This window comes from Scylla paramamosain, chromosome 1, assembly GCF_035594125.1.
Source record: "Scylla paramamosain isolate STU-SP2022 chromosome 1, ASM3559412v1, whole genome shotgun sequence".
NCBI lineage: Eukaryota > Metazoa > Arthropoda > Malacostraca > Decapoda > Portunidae > Scylla > Scylla paramamosain.
The window spans coordinates 1,456,943-1,482,489 of record NC_087151.1 but is presented as its reverse complement, the minus strand read 5'-3'; the positions used below and the strand labels follow the sequence as shown (position 1 = coordinate 1,482,489).

General features: G+C 39.1%; 2 protein-coding genes across 10 annotated transcripts in view; one reads left to right on the top strand and one right to left on the bottom strand.

The window, feature by feature from the left end:
• Positions 1 to 798: 798 nt before the first annotated feature.
• Positions 799 to 12,344, top strand: LOC135110893 (quinone oxidoreductase-like protein 2 homolog). 2 transcript variants are annotated; one of them, XM_064023556.1, is made up of 11 exons: positions 799 to 817; positions 984 to 1,077; positions 1,445 to 1,645; positions 3,543 to 3,604; positions 5,852 to 6,017; positions 6,566 to 6,757; positions 9,417 to 9,515; positions 10,169 to 10,251; positions 10,429 to 10,575; positions 11,214 to 11,372; positions 11,630 to 12,344. In XM_064023556.1, the coding sequence occupies exons 3-10, from the start codon at positions 1,445 to 1,447 to the stop codon at positions 11,362 to 11,364; spliced, it is 1,101 nt and encodes a 366-aa protein (XP_063879626.1). In that variant the 5' UTR covers positions 799 to 817; positions 984 to 1,077; the 3' UTR covers positions 11,365 to 11,372; positions 11,630 to 12,344. The 2 variants fall into 2 exon arrangements, with proteins under 2 accessions (XP_063879626.1, XP_063879715.1); XM_064023645.1 differs by lacking the exon at positions 799 to 817 and having other exon boundaries at positions 1,442 to 1,645.
• LOC135110653 (glutamate receptor 4-like) overlaps positions 6,268 to 25,547 on the bottom strand; it is a 38,932-nt gene continuing 19,652 nt past the window's right edge. For 2 of the 8 annotated variants that reach the window (XR_010273353.1, XR_010273365.1), the window contains 14 exons: positions 24,377 to 24,712; positions 24,121 to 24,272; positions 23,773 to 23,866; positions 22,991 to 23,143; positions 22,405 to 22,552; positions 21,010 to 21,167; positions 20,337 to 20,488; positions 19,674 to 19,992; positions 19,236 to 19,397; positions 18,767 to 18,910; positions 17,849 to 18,048; positions 16,140 to 16,297; positions 11,610 to 11,709; positions 6,268 to 6,744 (listed from right to left, as the gene is read on the bottom strand). Coding sequence is in view for 1 of the 8 variants with exons in the window: in XM_064023387.1 (XP_063879457.1) it covers positions 17,869 to 18,048; positions 18,767 to 18,910; positions 19,236 to 19,397; positions 19,674 to 19,992; positions 20,337 to 20,488; positions 21,010 to 21,167; positions 22,405 to 22,552; positions 22,991 to 23,143; positions 23,773 to 23,866; positions 24,121 to 24,272; positions 24,377 to 24,697 (1,983 nt within the window). In the remaining 7 variants the exon portion in view is untranslated. Of the gene's footprint in view, positions 6,745 to 9,125; positions 9,225 to 11,609; positions 11,710 to 16,139; positions 16,298 to 17,743; positions 18,049 to 18,766; positions 18,911 to 19,235; positions 19,398 to 19,673; positions 19,993 to 20,336; positions 20,489 to 21,009; positions 21,168 to 22,404; positions 22,553 to 22,990; positions 23,144 to 23,772; positions 23,867 to 24,120; positions 24,273 to 24,376; positions 24,713 to 25,547 lie in introns of those variants that run through there. The other 6 variants (XR_010273377.1, XR_010273415.1, XR_010273454.1 and 3 more) reach the window with 6 other exon arrangements.

Genomic DNA, 25,547 nt, shown 5'->3' with positions numbered 1-25,547 from the left:
CATCAGTTCAAATGGAACTAATTGATCTGCATGAAAATATGATCCTAAAAGAGGAGAGTGCTCAGTATGATCCTGTCACATTCTGGACACAGAAGGTATCACACGATTCTTTTCCTAGTCTGCATAAAAGTTGCAGTGGTAGTTGGTAGATAAGTGTGTGTAATGAGTGTCTTCATGTGTGTGATGTGTGTGGGAATGAAATGGGGGATCGAGGGAGGGCGGGGTGAGGAGCCAACCTGCCGCAGCTCATCTCCAGCCTGTCACAGCTCCTGCCTGCCTGCTTGTTGTTGTTGTTGTTGTTGTTGTTGTTGTGTGTGTGTGTGTGTGTGTGTAAATTTCCCATAGGCTGGCACACCTCTCCCTCTCACGCGCCCCTCCCTCCCCTGTCTCTCCAGTGTCCTTACTGACCCCCGTGTTACGCAGTTTTTACCCAATCTAATGCTTCTTCTATCCCGCAGCCACACTCTTAACCTGGTATACAGTATAACTACAGCCTTAATGTCACTGTATTCTAAACATGGTGCTATATAACCTCTGTAGCCTGGCACAGCCCTTTTGCGGAGTATTATAGTTACAATTACCACTCAGTAGAGACGAAGCCACCAGCCATAAGCCAACGGAGTGAGTGAGTGATGTTTCATTCATGTGCTCATATAATAACTCATTTTCCGCACTGCTTCCTACATCAGGCTCCTTCACTTCCAGGTTCTTCGCCTTTCCGTGGAACAAAGTACATCTCCAACTCTTGTTTTTTGCGTCACTTATCTACTATTATATACTCCTTCCCTTCCATTTGCACGATATCCCTCAGCAGCAGGTGTGTCTCATTCCATCCTATTCAGTAATGTTATATAAGAAAATGAATAAATTAATGGGTATATGGTGTGATAAATTATGTAGAATTAGTAATACAAAAAAATCGTAAAGAAGATAGTAAGATTGAAATAGCCAAATTCACACGTTTTTATTTATGTACATAACAGAAGAAATGAGCCGTTGGCAAGACAAATGCGGTCAGTCCCATTCACCAGCTGCCAACCATCCGGCCGTGACCGACAGACACTCCACTAGTGACAGGTAATTACGTGGGTGAAATGTTATCCATTATTAAGTGTTCAAGAAGCACGGTAGGGGTTTTGGAATAGTCAAGGAAGAAGTATTATGATGTGAACGAGAAAGGAACCGTGATACACAGCCAAGGGAGACAGCAGAGAGTAAATTGATCACATTAACTATCTGGAGTGTTTACGTAGCCAAGACAAGTGTCAAGTTTCGGAAAGTATTCATGTTGATGGAACATAATGACTGTCAGTTGAAAGTACCAGAACCAGTTGTTTACTGAGGATTAGAGAGTTTCACGTGTATATTGGTGGTGAGTATAACAGCTCTGTTCTGTAAAACAAATCGAGGTCACTTGGTCACCAGCATTTTTCTTTCTTAGCAGATGACAACACTAAAGATGCAGCGCCTCCTAAACCTGGGGGCAAAAGCAATTTCATTAGCTCCACTTCAGCAACCATCGACATGGCTTTGTGGAAGAGCAAACATAAGGAACGCTTCAACCTACAAAGCAGCTGTATTACGAGAGTTTGGGCAGGACCTACAAATTGAAGATATCAAAAGAAAGAAGTTGCAAGGAAACCAAGTAAATTCATAGTGCATGTAATTCTTCAATAACAAATTATTTAGAGGACTCCTAATTTCCATGTTGGCATTCTTCAGAGACACTGTGGCATAATGCTCACTTGCACCACTAGTTTAATGTGTTTACATGTTAAATTGTTTGTTTCAGTCGGCTTATTAATTTCCCTTTTTCTCTTTCACACTGGTTAACAATTCTGGGAATGGAAAAGTTGGGGTTTTGGTTGGGGGAAGGCAAAATGAAATACAATAATCCTTCACTATAATAAATAGACACTAAGAAGACCTTTCGTATCTGCACACTACATTGTCCCAAGTCAGTATCAATAGACATTTCCATAATAGTTATTTCTGCAATGCTAAGTGATGTAATAGCTTTAATTTTCTTCCTTGACAATTGTTTAAGTTGTGGCATGGTCTCACAGCACAGGAAAAAAGAGCATGGGGTCACAGTGCAAAACCATGTGCAGTGTGGTGAGGAAAAAAAGCTGCAACAATCACTAGCAGTTCCTTTCTTCCCTGAGGAGATTAAGCTCCCACTCTACCCTCAGTCCATGTGACTATAGCATTGATATTTTCCTTGTGTGGTTTTAGGGGATCCCTCCATCCCGTGGCCTTTCTCCACAAGACTCTTCTTTCTCTTAACTCTGTTCTGCCCATTTCTTTAATGTATTAGTTAACCAGTATTCTCACTCTTTCATCCCTTTTACTGGTAAACTCTTGAATTCCCTGCCTGCTTCTGTATTTTCTCCTGGCTCAACTTGAATTCCTTCAAGAGGGAGGTTTTAGGACACTTCCCAGAATAATTTTTGATCTTGCATTTGGACTGCCCTCTTCAATGATTCTCTGTCTCTCTCTCTCTCTCTCTCTCTCTCTCTCTCTCTCTCTCTCTCTCTCTCTCTCTCTCTCTCTCTCTCTCTCTCTCTCTCTCTCTCTCTCTCTCTCTCTCTCTCTCTCTCTCTCTCTCTCTCTCTCTCTCTCTCTCTCTCTCTCTCTCTCTCTCTTTCTCTTGGCCAGAGCCCCATTTGAAAAAAATCTGGAAATAGGCATAGTGTCTTAGTGTAAAAAGGTGCTTCAAATATGAAACTGGAAGATCTTTAAAAGCTACATTTTTCTAGGAATGCATAAGAGACTGGAGCCAGTGATTGAATGACATGCCCACATACAGCCATAGTTACCCATAGTCAGTCAGTGCTATCTACCACCCCCTCCTTCCACTCCCTCCTGTGTTGTGGGTGATTTGTGAGAGAAAATGTTGGCCAAGATGCTCCCAACTTCAACCACAGTTTTCTCATTTTTTGGTTAGTATGACTTGTCTTACTTCTGAAGGTAGTTTGACAAGTAATTTCCAAAAGTGTTAAAAAATTGTAACCTTTTCAAGCTTGGAGAAGATACATATGGTCTGTGAAAGTAGTTGTTCTGTCAGATGGCTGTGGTACAATACAACATTGGATAGAATCTACTTGCTGTGTCATTTTTTAACACGGCAGCTCCTGACTCAAAAGTTAATTAACCTTTATTTCACATTACCACATTGGGTAGAATCTACTTGCTGTGTCATTTTTTAACACAGCAGCTCCTGACTCAAAAATTAATTAACCTTTATTTCACATTTTGAAAATAAATGTATGATTTTGGTCATTGTTGTCCCCATTTAGTACCAAAGTGAGATTTCATGTGCATACAGCATTCATGATAAATATGCTAAATTTCCTGAATTGAAAATATTTAAAAGGTTATGGGCCTATATTAGATTAATATTCCTCATATAAATTAGATACTCTTGGTAGGGATATATATGCATTCTTAGTATTTAATATTGCTCTTTCTAGTATTAGTGTTCACTTCTATAATCCAATGCTAATGAATATCATATAACATATGTACGTGTGTTCTTATAGGTTAGAGTAGGAGTGCATAGCTGTGGAGTAAATGCTTCTGATGTCCTGATGATAGAAAACAAGTAAGTACCAAGAAAAGAACATGTGGGACTTCAACTTTGAATGTATGTGAAAATAAGATTACTTTCTATGTAGTGTACTGTGTTAACATGCTTGAGCAACTTACTAACCTCATTTTGCTTTTTGTAAAGAGCAAAAGGAAAATTTTCCTGTACTCTGTCATTCTGATGTGGTCTGTTACTTGAAACTCACATAGCTAGCTAGCATTTGTAGGGATGATACCATGCTTGATACCTAAAATTAAGTTTGGATAAAATATACCAGGATAAAGTAATGGTGTTATCCTTGGTATAAATTCATTGCCAGTCTACTTGTGGTGGGTTAGGCTGTTGATAGGTGTGGCATAAGGTGACAGATTGTGTAAGAATTGATTGCTTTAGAACATAAGAAATAAGGGAAGCTGCAAGAAGCCACCCAGCTTACGTGTGGCAGTCCCTCTATGAAATATACCTACCTATTTCCACCTATAATCCCCATCCATAAACCTGTCTAATCTTCCCTTAAAGCTCCCTAATGTCTTAGCACTAGCAACATGATTACTGAGTCTGTTCCATTCATCTACCACTCTGTCTGAGAACCAATTTTTTCCTGTCTCTTTCTTAAACCTAAATTTTTCAAGCTTGAACTCGTTATTTCTTGTTCTTTGTTATTTAGTTCTTGGACATAGAGGTGTCTGAGCACAAACAAGGGATTCAGCATGAGTTGTTGGTAATGTAACCACAGCTTGAATTTTGTTATCTAGGCTTGCTGTGGTCACATTCATCTCACTGTGTTCTGGTGCTCCCTTGTGAGCCAGTCAGCTGCTGCTATGTAGGATCTTCCCACACTAAGGATATATTGCATCTTGATTAGGCATATTTATAGTTTCTCTCTCTCTCTCTCTCTCTCTCTCTCTCTCTCTCTCTCTCTCTCTCTCTCTCTCTCTCTCTCTCTCTCTCTCTCTCTCTCTCTCTCTCTCTCTCTCTCTCTCTCTCTCTCTCTCTCTCTCTCTCTCTCTCTCTCTCTCATTATGTTCATCAAAGAAGACTGGAATAGGATCACAAATAATTCTAGAGGTATAACAAATGTACTAAGAATCTCCCTGAAGATAGGATCAGGTTTTATCTCAGGATATTGACATCATATAATATGTATCGTCAATTAGTGCCTTAATTTTGTAATATGTAATCAAAATCATGATATATTACAAAGTTATGGTTCAGAGTACCCTCTCCTCAGGATGGAACAACTTTATTTAAAGTTCAGAATGTTATGAAAGAAACGATCAAGAAGTCCCCTAATTACTCCAAAACTTTAATGTTAATTTTTGCAGAATTGGTCTCCTTTGATTTATTATTTGTCTGTGAAGCACGATTTCATTTTTCCATAAAGCCTTCATTCTTTCCCTCACTGAAAATCTGGGGTATGGAGATGTTAACAATACTTTATACACTGTTTCTTTTCAGTCCTTGGCTTTTATCAAACATTTGCTTTTGACCTTATGGATGTAGTGATATTAGTTGCTCTTTTGTCCATGACTTTGAGTCTTATGAATTTTCTATCATCTGGTGGAAATTTGTGTGTCATTAGGCTGTTAGTTCCTATGTGTGTTGCCCTATCTATCTGACTAATCTATATGTCTCTCTGACTAATGTATCTGACACTTATTCCAAAAAAACATGGTCACAACAGAAAGTCTCTATCCATAACTTAACAATGCCAACCATGCCAATGACCTTTGGCTTTCGCTTTTTTACCAAAGTCTAAGTTGTCTTTGTGATTATTAGTACATTGTTTTCTTACATTGTCTATTTTAACTCTGTTTACTGTCTCTTTTTTCAACCACCTACACAAATTTTCTCCCTTGTTATCTTTCATTCCTGCATAGGAATACATGTAATTATCTTTCACACTTTCCTTGAATTCAGTATGTATAAAGTAAATGATGACAAATTAAAAAATTTACTAGATTTTTTACTGAAATGCCAGAATTACAAAACTCACCATTACAGGTACCATGCTTATACAAATACATGGCAGATGACAGAGGACAGACAGACAATCGATGACAGTAAACAAAATATATATTTGGCATTGAGTCTACCAACAAATAAAAAAGAAGCAAGTTGGGAAGGTTGCTTTTTTATACATACAATTATTTTTATGATTAAAATCATATTGCCATGCTGCATTATTTATTTTTTTTAGTAATTTGTAGTCATTTCTAAGTATGTATTGGTTTAGTGGTACTAACTCAATATGTTTTTCAGATATGACAAGAAGTTCAATCCTCCATTTGTGCCAGGATTTGAAGTTTGTGGGGAGGTATTGGAGATGGGAAAGGAAGTCACTACCATGGCTGTCGGTTCTAAGGTCATAGGAATCATCAAAGAGGGTCTAGGTGGATATGCTGAAGAATGCATTGTTTCAGAACAGGTGAAATTCAAGAATTTTGTTCTTTGTTTACCTAAAGTGTAAATCACTTATCAAAATAGCCTGTTTTCTGAAAAAGTCCTGGGCTGTGGCAAGTCATTAAGAATTAAAATGTCACAGGACTGCTGAAACTTGATAGTTCCTGGAATTAATGTACAGTCTATTTTAGGGTTTGTATTCATGAGGTTTTTAAGTGTGGTCTGCATCCGAAATGTTGAGAATTACACAAATTGGTGTCAAGCTAGAGACCAGATGCTTTTCATTAGATAATTTATTGTGTTTGAAGTATCAATCACACTATATCACATACTATTTGTTGTTTATTTAAAACCTCTGTATAATACAAACTTATCCAATGTGAGTGCTGTGTAGATACTCTTTATACATTACATTATTTTATTATTTAGTTAGCATATATAGTTCTTGATTTTATTATTTAGTCTTTATACTTCGCATGATTTTATTATGTACAGTGCTGAATGGTAATGAGTTTAAGTACACTTTTAATAATAATTTATTACAGTGGATTGACTGACTTTTTAAATTTACAGGATCTGTGGACTGTGGACCATGCAGTTAGTTTTGACAGTGGAGCAGCTCTTGTTGACACCTATGCCACAGCTCTCATCGGGCTAAACAGGCGTGCTGCAGTGAATGAGGAGAGCACAGTGTTGGTCACAGCAGCAGCAGGTGGGCTGGGTCTAGCAGCTGTGGACCTTGCAACAAGTGTCTATAAAGCAAAGGTTTGCATTAAAATTTAATTTCTATAAACTGCATTTTAGGTGTTTGTTAGTTATGAATTATGGCTCTTTCTTTTGAAAACTCAGTGTGTAAATGCTAGTGACTTGAAAACAATTTCTCGTGATGCAGTTGTCATGGCTAAAAATTAAGGATGCAATGATTTAGAGAAATGGTAGAAAATGAGATTACTAAGGGAGTATATGGGTACAGTAGATGCAGGTACAGGAGGAGGACTTACTGTGAAATGGGAGGACAGAGTGCTGGAGTGTGTAGAGAAAGGTGGAAGAGGAAGATGAGCATAGGTGCAAGTGATCAATGTGCAATAGAGTAAGATGGATGTAGTGTCACATCTTATGGTTTGTGCTGGTTTAAAATTAGCATTTATTACACATTGTGAAATGTGGTTTAATTCATGTAGTGATGGGATGGAAGCCATAGGGGATAGATTATCCTTCTTTACTCCTACATATATAATGCTAATTATCAAAACAGATTGTAAGGAGGTGAGCAGTGTTTGAATGAAGTATTATGTTGGTTATAGACAGGGGTGCTATATGACATTCAAATGTGATGTATATACAGCATGTTTATTTCAACCAACACAACACCTCATTTAAATACTACTTGGTTTCTTATGATATATTTTGCAATACAGTCAGAGATGAGATGTAAATAAGGATAATCTGCATACCTTTAATTTAAAAGGTTACAGAATAGGACACTTAACTTCTTGCATTTCATTAAACACTATCAGCATCTCTTAGTTCAAACAAAGTCCAATTTATGAATAAGTTGCCTGATGTAAGCCAGTTTGAAATATCTGCAGTGGGCTTCAGAGGCTGTGTTCCCTTATTTTTATAGAATTACTATAATAGTATGCTGAATTACTCATTATGTCAGAGGTTGTTCCAGACCTTCCACAAGTATTTACTATCCTTTAACAAAAGTGAATAATTTCCTTCTGTACATAATGTAATACTTTCAGTTGGCCTCCAGCTGAATGTATTGTGACATCACTCTGTGGGCGCTGCCCGTTATTTTCAAAGACTAAATTAAAAGATCTTCAGGCAGAAAGAACACTCCCTGACTATCCTTGCACAAGACTAAGTCTGCAAGCATGCCTGGGTTGCTCTGCATCAGCAATTGCCCTCCTTTCAGCCTTATTATGTACTAACATTCTTTCTTATCTTGCACCTAATGCTCTTTTTTTTAATGTCCATCTATCTTGTTCAAGGTCTTCACACCTTGCACCTTCACATTCAATGTAGTTATCTCCTTAAGTGGATGCTGGCTATCAGTCTGCCTACTTCTCAATCTCACACATTATAAATGTTACTTCACACATGTTCATCAGACATTTTATGTCCATTTCATGCAGTCTGTGTCTCAGTTTGTCTACTCTTCTCCCTTGTTCCAACACCATTAGTCTGCTTGGCACTTCAATTTCTCACTCCATGAGTGTTAACTTCACACATGTTCCTCAGATGTTTTCTCTCTGTTTCATTCAGTCTCCTCTTCTTTCCTGTTCCCACGTTCTTTCCATGTTTTGACACCATTAAACTTACAATCTGCACTTTTGGGTCTTCTCTCCTGTTCCCACGTTCTTTCCATGTTTTGACACCATTAAACTTACAATCTGCACTTATATGGTGACCTGCAACTAAAACAGTTTTCATTCTCTATTATCACTATGAGTACTAGTCTTCACCATTTTCTGCATTCTCTTATGTCATCTTCACTTTGATGTTGGTCTCCTTAATTAAATCTTGTTTCCCTTTTCAATATGACTCTTCACTTGCTTTACCTTGAGGCCTTCATCGCCAGCAGGCGGCAAAGTTGTTTAAGACCCACACAATGACACGAATCGTTTATTGAATCCAAATAAATCCAGTCAAACCCTGAAGACATACATTAATGATCATAGACAATATTCTATATGAATAATTTGTGTAATATAGGTATGATTCTGCACATTACTTATAGGATAATGTATTCTTACACAGACAGTTGTTATACTTATGTGTTTGGGTCTTGGAGTAATCGTTGAGTAACGTGCATGCCCTTTCTGACAGGTGTTCTATGTAGGTCTATCTATTTCTGTCTCTGCACCAACACATGTCCTCCCTGCACAAGTGTCCTCAGCAAAGTGTCCCTATCGTCCTCAGTTACTGCCTGGGTTCCTACCCTGTCCATTGTTATCCATTAGCGATGGCGATAAGGCCGGCCTCATCTTAGCCTCATGTCATAACAAACATCCTTTGTCTCCTTACATCAACATCTCCTTGCATCTCAAGGAATTCACTGACTTAAGCCTCATCTTGGTCCTCGCCCTGACCTCCAGGTCCTTTCCTTTGTCATTGACAAACTCACTTGCACAACGACTTCTTTCACCCGCTTGGCGGTAACACCTCTCTTTTCCTGTCTTCATTCTTTTTGAGGAGAAGTTGTAGGGAGTCCACTGTGGTCTGTCTGGTGGGATGCACGTGTGGATTAGAGGAGCGTGTTGTTTGACTAATTTGAATTTTCTTTTTATTGACAGCCTACTTTGCAACTGATTTTGTTAGTTATATTGGACAGACTATAATGTTTTAATATATATTTTAAAAATATATTCTTTAGCATGTCTGATATATAAACTTAATTGATGACATTAATTCACAGGTTATTGGTGTGTGTGGAACAGAGGACAAGGCAGGACTTGTGAGGCAGAAGGGTGCCTGGGCAGCTCTAAAGTACAACAAAAAACACATTGATGCAAAGGTGTGTAATTTCACACATATTTGTCTAGTAATAGTATAAAGGAATTAAGTATCCAAAAGTTAGCTGGCAAGATGATGTCTACATCATTCAGACTTGTGGTGTTCAATGATGAAAATATGAGGAGATGGAAGTTACAGTAAAGAAAAAAAAAATGGAAAAGTATTTTTGAAATAGGGAAAACTCCCAACAGCCAAAAACCTTTTTCCAATTAATTGTTCTTTTCATGTATTTTATAAATTCAATAATATAAACTAGGTTTTCTATATGACTGATTATGTCAAAGATTTACATTATATATATATATATATATATATATATATATATATATATATATATATATATATATATATATATATATATATATATATATATATATTCCCTAAAATGGTTTCCCCTTGTTGCATCATTAATAATATAGGGCAAAACTTCAGTGGGTACACTTTTGTGGGCAAAACTTCAGTGGGTACACTTTTGTAGAAACTGCTCTCTAAGTTCAAAATTTTCTTTTTGCTTGTAATTAATTTCAGTAGAAATAAGGTTTTTTGCACAACTTGATTTCCATCGTCAGATATATTTAAGAATATTACAGTGAACTTTCTTTTTAAGAAAAAAATATTAGTACTTTCTTAGAAAGGTTAATATTATTTTTACAGGTGAATGAGGTCACAGATGGCAAAGGTGTCAATGTTGTCTTTGATGCCATAGGAGGAGATACTTTTGTTGACTGCTTGTCTTGGTCAGTATTCTATTATCAAGTTCATGAAGGAAAAGTCAAATATTTGTCATTGATAATTCAAACATTCATTATGTTCTGCAGTTTTCTCAGCTAATATTATTGTCTTTTATATAGATTAAATTTTCAGCTGTTAGTAGTTACACAGTAACCTGTTTAACAAACTGGTGTCTATTTCAGGGTGTGTCATGAAGGGACTGTGGTAGTAGCGGGATTTGCCAGCTGTGTAATACCTCACATAGAGACTAGTATACTTCTGCCCAAGGCAGTCTCCCTGGTTGGCCTCTCCCTCTCACACTATCAGCAGGCAAATAATGCTGTGTACAGGTAAGATCTGAGCGTTGATGATGAAAGGATGGATTTCAACCCTTTTGTGTGACAAGGTTGTACCACCATATAGAAGAAAGGATGGATTTCAACCCTTTTGGGTGACAAGGCTGCACCACCATATAAAACTAACTCTTTGTATAGGCTTTGCCAACTATTATCCACATACTTGTTGTGAGAATAGAAAAGAAAATAATGAAAAAAGAAAAATTCAGAGAGGCATTATGGATGACAGTGATGAAAAGGATGCCTGAGGTGCCAATAGTCAATTTACGTTAATAATTGCATGTAGAAAAAAAAAATTGTCTAGATGGATTGAGACAAGGTGGTTGTATACACTCACATTCTTGCAGACTAAATTCAAATCCATCATGTACCTAAGGTTTCAAGGAAGGAGGGAATTGATCCAGACTGACCACACAACATAAAGTACCAGTCAGTTGTATAACTCACAGATCTCAATGCCTCAAGGCTAGACAGTGGAATAAACCAATAGACTTTCTTGCACATTATCTGATTAGACCTCTGACTTATTTCCATTCAATATTTTTTGTGTTCTGATACATTTATTGCACCTAAATCTGTTACAAAATTGAGGATCTTGCTTTATGTATACTTAATTAGTACTATCATTACAGGCAAGTAGTCGAGGATGTGATTGATATGCATGAGATGAGTTTGATAAACCCTCACATATCAGCACGTTTCAATATTGAGCAGACTGCAGAAGCCTTAGATTTCTTACGGCAGAGAAAATCCACCGGGAAAGTTATTCTCGAACTTCGATAACATTAAGCGTAAGTACATGCGTACATGGTGAATGAATGCTCAAGTTTATATAGAAATGATAAAATAGTAGTGTATGCGTGCATGTATGCGTATAAGGCTACAACTGAATATGATGTGTACTCTTAGTTGCTAATATAGATTTGGATATTGGTACAAGGGAAGTGAATGCAACAATATTATAATGAAGTTTGAGTTTGCTGAAATTTTAATCTACATTATAGCATTAATTTTTTTGAGAACATTACCTTATGCTTTTCCCCTATAGCATGAGTTGTCCTGAGGAGAATGCAAGGACTTCAGGAAGATATGTACTTGAGCTCCTTTGGTTTGGGTGTTACGAATACCCTGATGGAATTGGAGTAATTACATCAAGAAGTAACCTGCTTGTAAATTATAAAACAAAGAAATGATGAATTATTTTCTGTAATTGTATATCACTCCTACTGTACTCAAACAGTTCAGTGAAAGTCTAAGTTTTAATGTATAGAACAAAGTATCTTTTCCACTATTGCTTCAATTCAGGTCTGCTATACTTGAATGCTTCATTTGCTGCTTTATATCATCACATACATACTTAACCATCTGTAAACACACTTATGTGGCTTTCCAAGGCATATAATATGAGTCTGGATGAGAGAGAGAGAGAGAGATGGGGGAGGGCTCTTCTTATAACTGTTTTCAATAAAACTATAAAGTACTGATAAGCAGCAGTTGCAGAGGTCTTCATCCTTATCACAATGATATAACTTCCTCCAATCATTCCACCTGCACACAAATACGAATATCAATGCCTCAACAATTTTTTTGTCATGTTTCTGAATACCTCAACTCTATTCAGTTGAAACATTCACTTTGAGAAGTCTATGACATGATGATTGTGTAATTTTCAAACTGATATGATTTACTGTGATAAAACTGTTACAGCTATCAATGAACATAATAAAATAGTTCAGTGAGTATAATAAAGACATGCAAAAATATACTGGTTCTATTTTACCTGTTGGTAGATCAGATTTATAGCCACAGACTCTTGGGGGGCAAATAATTCCTTTCTGAAGAACAGCATTTAAGGAGCATGCTCTTCTAGCAAGCCAAGCTATGATACCTATCCAACACAATGCTTTGTTACCACTACTGTTGCTTTAAAGTGCAAATATGAACCATTTTACTCAAATGATTTCCCCTGAATATGTAATGCACACAGCACTTAGAGAGAGAGAGAGAAAACTTCAAGAAGTAAAGGTGAAGAGACTTGTAGTTAATTTGGGTAGACAATTTGACAGGAATCATGAAAAACATGATATGGATTTGACTCAGCAGGTCACTACAGTGCTGCCAATGCCCAACTTCACCATTTGGTGGTACAGCACCACCAATATCACCCCAGCACTGCAACACAATTAATACACGTCCTATTCTTGCGTCCTGTAACCCCTAACAGCATCCCACAGCCTCCCGCGCCCTCAAATACCTCACCCAATCCTCACTACAACTGCACTGGCAGGCCTTCATTATCTCTCAGGTGTTTTACTGATCATCATAAGGTCGAGGAAAGGCAGTTTCCTCTCTGCAACATTTATTGATGAGGTAGACATGGCTGTAAGAACTGCGAACAAGTTCTCGGTTTCAACTTCTCATAAAATAACATTATACATTGGTATAAAACACTCTTAACATATTACAGTATTAAAAAAAACAACACATACAATCAACTTGGCACCATGACATTCAGTCTGTTCTATAGAATTAAGATATTTACCTCGATCAGCTGCCTATCTGTCTTTGCGTGGCCGCCTCCAGTAAGCAAGTGACACCCATGGGTAACAAGTGGGTAAACTCTACTCACTCCACTCTACTAACAAATCAGCGTCAGGTCAAGGCTTTATATAGAATTCAGTACTGTAACTTATATATATTACATATGTTTTCATGCAAATAGGAAACTATCGAACATTTCACTTATGATTATAGAGGAATAATGATGTGAGGCACATACACTTATATACAGTAATTCAATTTCTGGAATTCTTTCTATAGGTAGTGTGTCTTCATTCTTACTAAAGTCCAAACTTTTAACTCCATCTGCTCTTTCATGAGAGGTTGCACCTAATACATTTTTGTTGTTTCACAAGAACTTATGAAGGTTAAAACCTCCCTTGTGACATAGTTCTTTGTTCTGCTGAATAAGAGTAACAGCTTCATTCAATGTGGCTACCAACATGAGACTATCATGAACATAAAAGTTATTTCTCACGACTTTAGTTACATCAGATCCACATCCATAGTCCTCTGCAGCTTTAAGTGCAAAATTAGCTACTTAGAGATGATGTAGCCCTAAGCAAGTGAGCTGTCATTCTGTATTCAACCATCTCATAATTTAGGTCACCATTTCTCTACCAAAATAATCTTAACATATCTCTATGTTCTGGATTGACCTTCACTTTATGGTACATAGCTTTTATATCACATACAAGTGCAATATTTTCTTCCCTAAACCTGCATAACACTGACAAGTTTGTTGGTAAGGTAACAAATGATTGTTTAGTGAATGGTTCCTATAATTTGCCCTACAGTCAAATGCTACTCTCAATTTCTTTGGTTTCTTTGAATTATAAACTCTGTGATGTATAATGCACCAGACTTTACCATCATTCCTAACTAAATGCCCATCATTTAGCTGATGAACTCCTTCTTTCATCTTACTCATAAACTTATCTTCATATGATAATGGAGCATCAGCTGACTATCATTGAAATAAGTTCAAACATATCTCTCACTTGAGTAAGAGTAATCATCTCTGGTTTTAGTAGGAACCACTAAGAAATTAACCCTCTTTTCTTCATCAATTTCCACTTCTTGTATTACTATTGTGCAGACTGCCACTGTATCCTTCATTGGACTTGCATAAGGAGAGATTCTACCCATGATCCCCCCATCCTAGTTTTGTCTTACGTGCATAGGGATAATTGTCATTGTTATCTGCTATTTGCTCTTATACCATAATGGCTGATGTGCAATCAAGACCAATGAGGAGTCCTATGTCAACATTTGGGTCATATTTCATTAGTTTGTCAAAGATTGCCCTCAAGTGGGGCCAGTTACAAGTAGTCTCGGGCATTGGTATCCAATTCCATTTAACTGATATGTTTTCTGTGGAATATGCTGAAGGGATTGGTATTTCCACTTTTTCATTATAACTTCTAACTTTAAATCCATGAACCTTGATAGAATCAGTGATCTGTTTTCCATTTGCTGTGAATAGTAAGTGACACTGTTGTGCAGCTAACCCCCAATTTATTCAAAGTACTTTCCTTAATGAACAAAGCTTCAGACTGCTCATGTGGTAAAACATACATTAAAATTTTCTCTTCATTACTAACATGATGTAACCACACAGGGACTATCATATGTGTGTCATACGTCACTGATTCAGTCACTTTGACTTTATTTGATACTACGGTTGTGGGTATTTTATCACTTTCAGGCTGAGTTGCTTGTTCTGACACCTCTTGGTTCTCAGTTCTCATATGTCATTATTGTGAAGAACTGTGTGATGGTATCTCTGACATACTTTACATGATTTCTTTCTTCTACAATCTCTCTTCATCTGACCCATTTTTAAACATCCTGCACATAACCTTACATTAACAAAGGTGTACCTGGTATTACCATCAAGTTTGGCAAATTCGTTGCAATCATCTAAGCCATGACTTTTTACAGAAGTGACAGGACTGTCCCTTTCCTTCCTGCTCCTTGGGAAATTGTTTGTTGGCCTTTACATTAACTTTACTTTTAAAAGAACAAATGGATTTTTCCTCAATTGATTTAGCCATGAAAGTTCTACTCTCTCTATTCTTTGTCATGGTACTCGATTCCCTTGGTTTCCATTTGATAGCTTGTTTCAATTTTATTCCAATTCATTTACAATCATTTACTGTAACCGCACCAGCAGGCCTTCATTATCTCTCAGGTGATCTGTTTTATTGATCACACCCATCATCGTTGGGTAAAGGAAACGCAATTCTCTCTCCGACATTAATTGGTGAGGTAGGCGTGAGGCTTAAGAACTGCGAACAAGTTTTCGGTTTCAATTTCTTATAAATTAACATTATACATTCGTATGAAATACTTTTAACATAATACAATGTTAAGAACTGCGAACAAGTTCTCGGTTTCAATTTCTTACAAATTAACATTATACATTCGTATAAAGTACTTTTAACATAATACAATGTTCGTAAACAGGACATGCAATCAACTTGACACTATGACATTCAGTTTCTGCTACAAAATTAAGATATTTATTCCGGTCGCCTACCCAACCGTCTTTGTGTGGCTGCCTCCACGTAACGCAAACGAGTCATGAGTGGGTAAACCGCACTCTACTAATAAATCAGCATCGGTTCAAGGCTTTATATAAAATTGAGTACTGTAACTTATGCATATTACATACATTTCCATGCAAATAGTAAACTATCGAACATTTCACCTATAATTATAGAGGAATAATGATATGAGGCACATACACTTATATACAGTAACATTCACATAACCTACTCTCGCATCCTACAAGCATTCACAGCATCTCACAGCTCCCCACACCCTCAGATATTTCATCCAATCAAATTACATCCTATTCTCGCATTCCACAGCCTCAAATACCTCATTCAATCAATACACATCCTACTCTCCTTCCCCAATATCCTACTGTTGACACCCAGCATCCTATCATAGTTTCCTGCATCCTTCCCGAGCCCCTTCTATCCCTTATGTACCTTCCTGTAATCGGTGATGTTGGCGCCGCTGCGTGAGGCCGTCATCAGCGCCTTTTGTCCGGTGTGTCCTCCTAGGTCGAAGCGTTCCGCCAGACCGCCCGTCAGATCCACCATCTCGTCCATGCTCTGCTCTCACTCCAACGCTTCATGGACCCGTGCTACTTGGAGAGGAAGAGGGAGAGAAAGGGTGGGGGGAATATTAACAGGTTGTTTCTGCTTCTCTACCGCATGAAAGAGGAAGAGAAAGGACGTCTTTCGTGCGTAATTGAGAGAGAGAGAGAGAGAGAGAGAGAGAGAGAGAGAGAGAGAAATAGCACAAAGGGCTTTGCAAATGATACATCCCCACCAGGAACAACACTTCACTACTTCTCAACCAACTCTAAGACGCACCTTTCTCAAATACCTTACATGTTGCCAAGGGAACAAACATTCATACAGATAAGTCTCCTTTTACTCGCAGACGATCATTTAGACATTGTACTTAGTTTTCCACGCTTTGGGGGTCTTTGATTCACCGTGCATAGTGAAATTACAGCTGTATGCATGGTATTATTGCTTGATGGTTTTGTCGTTTGTATGATTACCTCATTGTAACTCGATTGTATTTGTTTTGTTCAATGAAATGTTGTAACTTTTCGTATGCTTAGTAATTTCTCTTGTATTTTACAATAAGGGTTTGACGCTTCTTTGCGTAATGAATTGATTAAAACAAATCTCTCTCTCTCTCTCTCTCTCTCTCTCTCTCTCTCTCTCTCTCTCTCTCTCTCTCTCTCTCTCTCTCCAGTGCCAGGAAAACGAGTTATGAAAATTAATAATCCCAAACCTTTGAGTGTCTAGTTCTATTGATGGTGCTCGAGTAACAGTTAATAATTGTTATCGGTGTGAAAATTACTAGTTACATGAGGGAGCTGAAGGAAAGGAATTAATGCAATGCTCATTTGATTCCTCAGTCTTGCTATTTTTGAGGATCTAAATGCGTCCATCTCACGTCACCCAAACCCAAGCCATGTCCGTCCTCAGTAAACTCCTCTCACTCGTCCTCATCGTCCCTCCCTGATTCCCTAACTGAAACATAAATTACGATTTTTCACGTGCAAGAGTTATTTGTTAGACTATTGCTCAGGTGAATAGATTTGGGTGAGAGTTTAAGTAGGAGCGTTAGTCTAGGGAAGAGGCTGGATGAGAATATAGGGGTCTTATAGGCTGGGAAACAAGTGTATGCGTGAGTAAAGTTCTTCATGTTCACTTGTTCCCCTTCCCTTTCATCCTTCTCTCTTTTAATTTTCATGCACTTTATCATTATGGCCCTCACTTTCTATCCTGTGACTTTTATCCTCAATCAGTTAGGCAGTACGTAAGTTAGTCATTCAGTCACTCATTCGCTCACTCACCAGTTACCTAACAAGATCATTCACCAATTCCTCCCTCACCCCTTCACTCCATCTTGAACCGCTAGTCTTTTTTTTTTATTTATTTATTTTTTTATGCATATATAAGTAAATAAGGCAGACAAGAAATATATATACAATTGTCACTTGACTTTTTTTGTTTGATCGGAAACAAACAAATCAATCAGTCAATTAATCAATAGATAAATAAGTACGAAGTCTTAAATGCTTTATTTCTTAGTTTCCTCCACTCCCTCAGTGAAGCAGTCGATGTAGCACTTCATAAAGACTAAAAATAAACGTATCTGTAGTTTTTCGTACCGATTCAAAATATAGTGTAATTAGATGGATTTTTGGAAGACTTCAATCATGAATATCACTGTGGACGAGAGCAAGCTGGAGGCCAAGACGTAGAAGGCGGTCTGCAGGTGGTCCAGGCTGAGGGGAACCAGTTTGGTGCCGCCCCCGTCTTCCGCACTACCCTCGTTGTACTTTTGACTCCCGAGCTTCCTTTTCTTGTCCTTGCGTGTAAGAAAGATACATTTCCGTCAGCAATGTCTGAGTAATAATCGATATCTTATAGTTTCCAGTGAATTTTTGAAGAATATCAAGGAAACTAGATTTTATCATAACTCTTGGGAGCTCTCGAGCATCAACCTGATTCTAAATAAGCTGAAATTCAAGACAAATCAGTAAGATAACAGATCAGTTAATAACCAAAGTGTTTTCTCTACCTGTCCTGCTTAACGAATCGCAGAAGAATTAAAAATAAAACAATCGCAACTTGAAGGTAGAAAGTATTAGTGATAAAACACCCTCAACAGCATAATAATGATCCACATAGACACGCAGACTCATTTAGTCTTGTACCATATATCAAACGCAGTATTTATAACTAGTTCACGTAGTCGTGGGTTAAACGTTATGCTGATTTTTGTGTTCTATAACGGTGTGATGCCATTACTGATTACCTGATGAAGATACTGGCGTTAAGTAGCTTCTGTATCTCAAAATGAACCTGGAAAGATGTTATGCAGATCTAATTACCTTTTTGAACTGAGTATAGCTAAAGGAAATGTTGACGTTATGTAAGTAGTTTGTATATATCAAGATGAAGCTGGAAATGTCATACATATGTAATTGCCTCTTTAAACTGAGTGTATTTGAGGAAGATTTTGGCGTTAAGTACCTTCTGTATATCAAGATGAAGCTGAAAAAATGCCATATACATTTAATTACCTTCTTAAACTGAGTGTACGAATCTAGTTTCCAGTACGTCACCAAACCGCTCTCAAAGATCTTGCTGATGGCCTTATCAAAGAAGTACTTGAGTGGGGAGTGGGAGCGGATCCCGACAGCCACAGTGTACGCAGAAAAACATTCCTGGAAGCAGTAATGGGAAAAGTTTAAACGTGACACTCGAAAGCTTGATCGGCTATACAGTGTTTCACCTTCCAGTCACTGGCAACAATGCCAAGACACTTCTGCACCTCGCCTTCACTACTTTCAAAAGACTCTGTAAGTTGCACGGATTTTCAAGGGTGTTTTTATGGTTCTATTGATAGGTTTACAAGATTTCTACACTACTGATAGGAGAAACACTCTTGAGAACCCAGCTAATCATCCCCGTGGCTTTGAAAATTGTTGTGGTGAGAGAGCAAAAGATTTCTAAATACGGGCTAATAAGTGTTCATCATGCTGTCACCACCTTCATCATCCGCGTCTCATGGGCTCCCTCAGAGTGATGCAGCTGAGTGTTGATGTTGAACTCTTTGGTGCTGCGGTTCACCACGGCCACGCCCTTCCCCTTGCGGACCAATTTCATGATCTCGCGCAAATCGGTCACCAGCGTGTGCCTCTCCACCAACCCCTGGCAGATGAATGAGAGTTTGACGGATTTCCAAGATTTGGGTTAAATCATTCACGCTCTACTAGACCCCTTTTTCATGTAAGACGGGTACTGTCCAAGGGCAAAAGAAAAAAAAAAAAAAAGGCCTGCTGAGGTGCCATGATCCTTAAAGCAGAAGGACTAAAAGGATTATCTAAGATGAAAAATAGATACGAGTTCGTTTTTTTAGGTGAGTTACTGTACATTGAGTATTAGACCTCAAATATCGTCAAAACTCATGAATACCAAGCAACTCACGCGCAGATAAACGTTAGGGGACTGCACCAATGAAGCTTTCACGTAGTTGGTGTTCTCAAACAAAGGAAGTGATGATTCAAACAATTCCTTAATCGTATCTATGCCAGTTGGTTGCCTGGCCACGGTGAGAAAGGCTGTGAGGTTACAGGAGTAAGACTTAGCGAGAATGAAGGTGTACATGAGCATGAAAGCCACCATGATGCGCGTGGCTTGGCGGCGAGGCAGTGCAGAGTACGGCTCCTGCAGGTGAAGGCTGATAGTGAAGAGCATTGCGGCGGGGAACCATTTCAGATTGACGGTCTCCTTTCCCTCGTCAGGGCTGTTGGGAGAGCACGAGAAGACGCTTTTTTTCTTTTTTTTCTTTTCAAACGAGACTAACGACTTAAACTTCACGCAACTGAGAAAACATGTCTCTGCACGATTAAATCCTATGCTTGAAAATCTTATGAGAACAATGGACATTGCTAGTATGATAAGTATTATAAAGTAGAATAATTATTAATATAAATTCACACGTATACAATGTTCTCTCTCTCTCTCTCTCTCTCTCTCTCTCTCTCTCTCTCTCTCTCTCTCTCTCTCTCTCTCTCTCTCTCTCTCTCTCTCTCTCTCTTTCGTAGCAGTAAAATTATACTGTAATACACGATGCTTAATAACACTTACCCCTCAGTCGCTGCCAAAGCCACCAAGTTGAGGATTATGCCGATGGCAAGGAGGCTGCCCAGGATGGCCAGCCAGGTAGACAGGGTGTAAGGCAGGCCAGGGGACTGCCACCGCGGCATGGGCGGCTCCGTGCGGATAAGGAAGCACGAGTACTGCGGGTAAAGACAAAAGGCATTGAAAATCAAATCTGCAAGCTGTAAGGAGTGATGTAACGCGAATTTGCGAGATGTTAAAACCTTATATTTTGCAATTAATGCAAGTTTCCCGTACGCACACCTACGAGTGGTAGGTAGAAAGTTAAGGAAGGTCTTATATTCTGATATTTCTCGTTTATCGACACTTATTCAATAAATCCAAAACATGTCATTGTATTTGATATTTAATTAAAACAGAATTTTAAAGACGTTTAATGACGGGAGAAATGTTGTTAAGAAAACAAAAGTAGTAAAGGCAAACTTGCGAGCTTCCGACTGGTGACAAGACTCGTAACGTGCTGCTCCTGTCGCTGCTTATCTTCCGACATGTTATACTGTAGTTAAAATGAAGAGCGGAATACAGCACGCGAGCCACTTTCCGCGAGGAGCAGTCCGTTGTAACGTATCATGTGTTACAATGACAAGCTTTCACCACGGTAACAGTACTCAGTAATACAATAAGAGGAGCGTGTGCTTACATCAGTGTCAAAGAAATTCGTGTAGCCTTGGTACTCGTCGCGGCCTTCCAACGAGCTGACGAACAAGTTAGAGATGGCGAGTTCGGCGTCTGCCCGCCCCAGCATCCCCACCAGGCCGGTCCAAGACCCGTTGGGGAGAGGGTAGCCCCATTTTTCACCTGGAGAAAAAAAAAAAAAAAAAAAAAACTGTAGTCATTATTGCTGTAATTTCTTTTTGGTAAAAGTCTACCTAAACAGGGAACCATAATGGAAGCACAAGAAGGTTAGAGTTCATCTGTATCTCTACTCTGACCGCCGTGCGTCCCCCTGAGGCTAAGGTATAAGTGCAGTACTAAATAGTGAAAACGCACTACTCCAGGCATGTCCCTTTTGCTCGGAGGACCAGGACGCCCCACTTCTCCACTATCTACTGGAGTGTCCTTACACAGCCAACCACATAAGAACAGCCTTTCACTCAGGAAACTGAGTCCCTGGTCAGGGATTGTTCCCTGCCCTATGATGAACGACTAGTTGGGGCGACCACTGCGTGTATGACATATGCGTGAATATCTTCGTGCGCCAACCCTTCACTGCACTGGACCGTCATTAGACGCTCCTACGATGGCAATCTCAAACAACAGCAGTTCATCTGTAGGACACTGTATAGGTCATGGCTGCCCTTCCCAAGTTGTCTAATGGAAAGAAGAGTTACATAAAGTTTATCAGTCAAATTTTAAAGAATCATACTTTCATACTTGATATTTCCGTTAGCTGGTTAGTGTCCAGAACGGGACTTCAAAACCGCATAATATGACTGAAGGTGGCACTCACGAACTGTAATCACGGTCTCGATAGCTTCATGGTGGACACTTCTTTGACGTCCCATAATTCCGTGAAAGCACCCGTTACCAGTCAAACCAATACGCTGTTTAGAACAGTATTTAGTTTCCATCTCCAACAGTCTTGAAATCACACCAGAAAATGTAGGCAGTATGACCACAAATATTCAAATCAATGCACTGCTTCACTCATATCGACAGCGACACATGCTGGTTTCGGAACACGTCCATAACACAGTAAAGCAGTGGAACTCCTGTCGAGATCAATCTATATTAACATATGAATCACTTGTATAATTTATTTCCATATCTGTTGGCATATCATATCTGTTAGCATAAAAACATGTACAGTCGCGGTCAGAAGTTGAGTAACCTGCTATATATGTATACATTCACTTTTACTGTGTTTTGTGTTGTCCTTCTGAATAAAGCCTTGTATTCTGAAACTTATACTGAGAGGAAATGATAAAAACAGTTCGGAAATGTGTGGCGAGTTCACAGACTTTTGACCATCACTATCCCCTGGTTTCAGAGATGCAGAACTTAGAATGTGTGATCTTTGCCAAACATTACTGACCGTCATAAGTCTCAATAAACTTAGCAGTGAAGTTGAACACGTCCGCCAGCGCCCTGATCACCTCGATGTCGCGGCCGTACAGGTGCTCCAGGACACCCTCCTCGTTGCGGCGGTACAGCGTGCTCGGCTCCCACTCAAACATCGCTATCTGCACCGTCAGGATGAACAACTTGAAGAGGCAGTCACAAATCGAGTAACCTTTTGCGTTTCCATCCACTGCACTCATAATTCTCCCTGATTTCAACTCATCCTTACTGTCCTTACGAAACCTAACGAGGGATAGATTCTCACCTGATCAGAGACTTAATTAAGATTGAATAAAAACGCTAAATACAATGAAAGGGATTACAGAAGGTTAATCCACTAGTGACCACAACCTTACTAACGTCCATATTATTTATAAGCGTGATTTGTGAAAGAAAAAAAAATCGAGAGAAATATAGTCACGGTCAATATTCAAGTAATAAATCGTACTAAATTCCACAGAGTATCTTTTTCACAAAACCAGAGGGATTAAGATCAAGGCAAAACGTGAGTTAGAGTTGTTTGTTACTGTACTACTGTCCATGACTACGAGCATTACAACCTGCAGGACGGAGCCTCGGATGTCGGAGATCTTGTCTATGAAGGGCGAGGCTGGGGAGGAGAAGTGTCCTTTCCTCCAGGTAGCGTGCAGCCTCATGCCGGGGCCCCAGTACAGCTGGTTGATGTACACCTCCCACTTTCCTACTTTATCAGACTGGATATAGAAGTAACATTGCATTATAACACATGAGATTGATGTAATCCTTTCAGTTTCCTATCTCGCATTTTCTTCTGAGTGGCTCTGATCAAGGGTTAGAAAAAGACAGAAAACAAACCCACTGAAGGTGCCAGCCAGCAAGAAGTAATGCCAAAAGGAAAACCCACACTAAAGAAGTGTTTTGAAACATCCGTCGTGAAGGAGTTCAAGTTGTAGGTAGAGGGAAATGCAGAAGCAGATGGGGAGTTCCAGAGTTTGCAAATAAAATATCGGTAGATCTGTGCTTACAATCTTAGCAGAGGGAAACTGCTCTTTCTTACCTTGTCTATGGTATGAATATATGATGCTTTACCTGAAGACTGATTAATCTAGCCTATACTTTCTTGTGCGATGACTAGAAAAGAGAAGCTATGTATAACCTGTTGATTTAATTCTAAGAATATGTCAATGGATATGTATGAATAGTAAACTTATTCATTTCCCTTTTAACTTCTTGGTATACGTGAAGAAACACTGCTTTTTGCCGTCGAGTGGCGCCAATACCCGCTACTTTTAGACGATGAAAGCAAGAAAGGAGCGGTGCAGTGTGGCGGAGATCAATGCTTTCTTACAATGTTACGACTCACCTGCACGAGACCCACCAGATGCTCTGTCTTCCTTCCCTTATGGGTGAGGGTCAGGGCGTCCAGCTCGTCTCGTGTGAGTCCAACCAGCACGTACCTGCGACGCAAGAGGCACCGGTCATCCATCAAGGGTATCTGAAGCTAGCAGGGCGTATAAGCAAACCTAACGCAAGCCCACTAATGTATGTTTCTCGTTGCAAATATATTTTGCTGATTACTTTAAGGCAATGGCTAATGAAGTAGTGTCGTTTTTGGCATTATATAATACCTATAACATCATAACTAGATGTATCCGCCTGCTGATTGTGCACTCCAGCAAGTTTTCGAGAAAGAACTGCACCAAGAACTGACCTGCCGCCGTAATCCCAGAGGGCGGGAACAGAGTCGCCGAAGGACAACAGTGCCTGGGGCTTGCGCAACAAGAAGATATAGGCCCGACACCCTCGCGCCCGCCACACCACCCGCCTGCCCGCCGCCTCCCATCCGCCAGTCACGCCCACCACCTGCCACAGCTTCTTGTTAACCTAAACCAACACTACTACAACTGCTAACACCACCACCACCACTACTACTACTACTACTAAATAACTAACTAACTTTCACTGACCTGTTTTTGATTTGGAAGTCCGGTGAGGGCATCCAGCGTCTGAGAGGCAAGGTAGTCGGAGTCGGCCGCCACCACCAGCGAGCACTGCGACAGCTCCCACGCCACGAGGGTCTGGAGGGCGGCACGCAGCGACATCCCCCATTGGTCGAGATCCGAGTCCAGCTTGGTGAACGGGACGCGGATGGTGTGCGTGGAAGGTACAGCCAGCCTTTGGGCACTGACAACCGAGTCTGAAGCGGATGGGGTGTGAAGGGTCATTGTGGCACTCACTACCACCAACTGAAGTGTCCACAGCTTCGCCAGCCGCCACGCTTGTTTCATTTTTATAGGTCAGTTCTGGAATTGAAGATAATCTAGTTACTGGCGTCATTTTAGATGAGATTATCACAATATTTCATTCATCTGGCAGTAACTCATGTCATACTCAGGTGTGGCACGACCTCGCACTGAGCATCACTGTGACCGACGGTGTCATTTTACAGACTGACGAAGGGGGAGGAGCTCGTCAAAACTCCTGAAGGTGATTGGCTGTCCAGGAACGCTGCATCTTTCAACAAGTGTGAGTCATATGACATGAACAACTGCATATAAAAAAAAGCAGGTATTTATGTTATATGTTACTTTAATGTGATGATAAAGGTATGTATACTACAAGACTCGAGAATACATCCAGTACTGTAATGTTATAAAGAGCTAAGTAATGAGGCACTGCACTGTATCGCCTTAACATAGAGTCTAAATTTAAAAATTATATTCAGAATTGCCAAAAATGTAACACCCAAGAAATGCAGCGATTACAAATTTCCATCAAAACTAAAATGTAATTTTCTTTGGGCTCTGAATACAAAAGTAAGACGCATATACAAACATCTTTTTGAGAGAACTTTGGCTCTCATAAGCTGACACACCCAAGTTCCTACGGTGTCTTTATGAATATCTTCAAACTTCCCCTTGCAGTTTAAATGTCACCTGAAATCTTTTAACATTTTTTTTTATTTATTTTCTTTTTCTAAATCGAGGATTTTCACACCAAAATGTTTAACGCAAATTCACATTCATGTGTAAGGAAAATATCAATAATAATAATAATAATAATAATAATAATAATAATAATAATGATAATAATAACAACAACAACAACAACAACAACAACAACAACAACAACAACAAC

Coding starts and splice junctions, on each gene's coding strand:
- LOC135110893 (XM_064023556.1), top strand. CDS start 1,445: ATGACAACACTAAAGATGCAGCGCCTCCTAAACCTGGGGGCAAAAGCA. Junction 3,605..5,851: donor GTCCTGATGATAGAAAACAA/GTAAGTACCAAG, acceptor TATGTTTTTCAG/ATATGACAAGAAGTTCAATC. Junction 6,018..6,565: donor AATGCATTGTTTCAGAACAG/GTGAAATTCAAG, acceptor TTAAATTTACAG/GATCTGTGGACTGTGGACCA.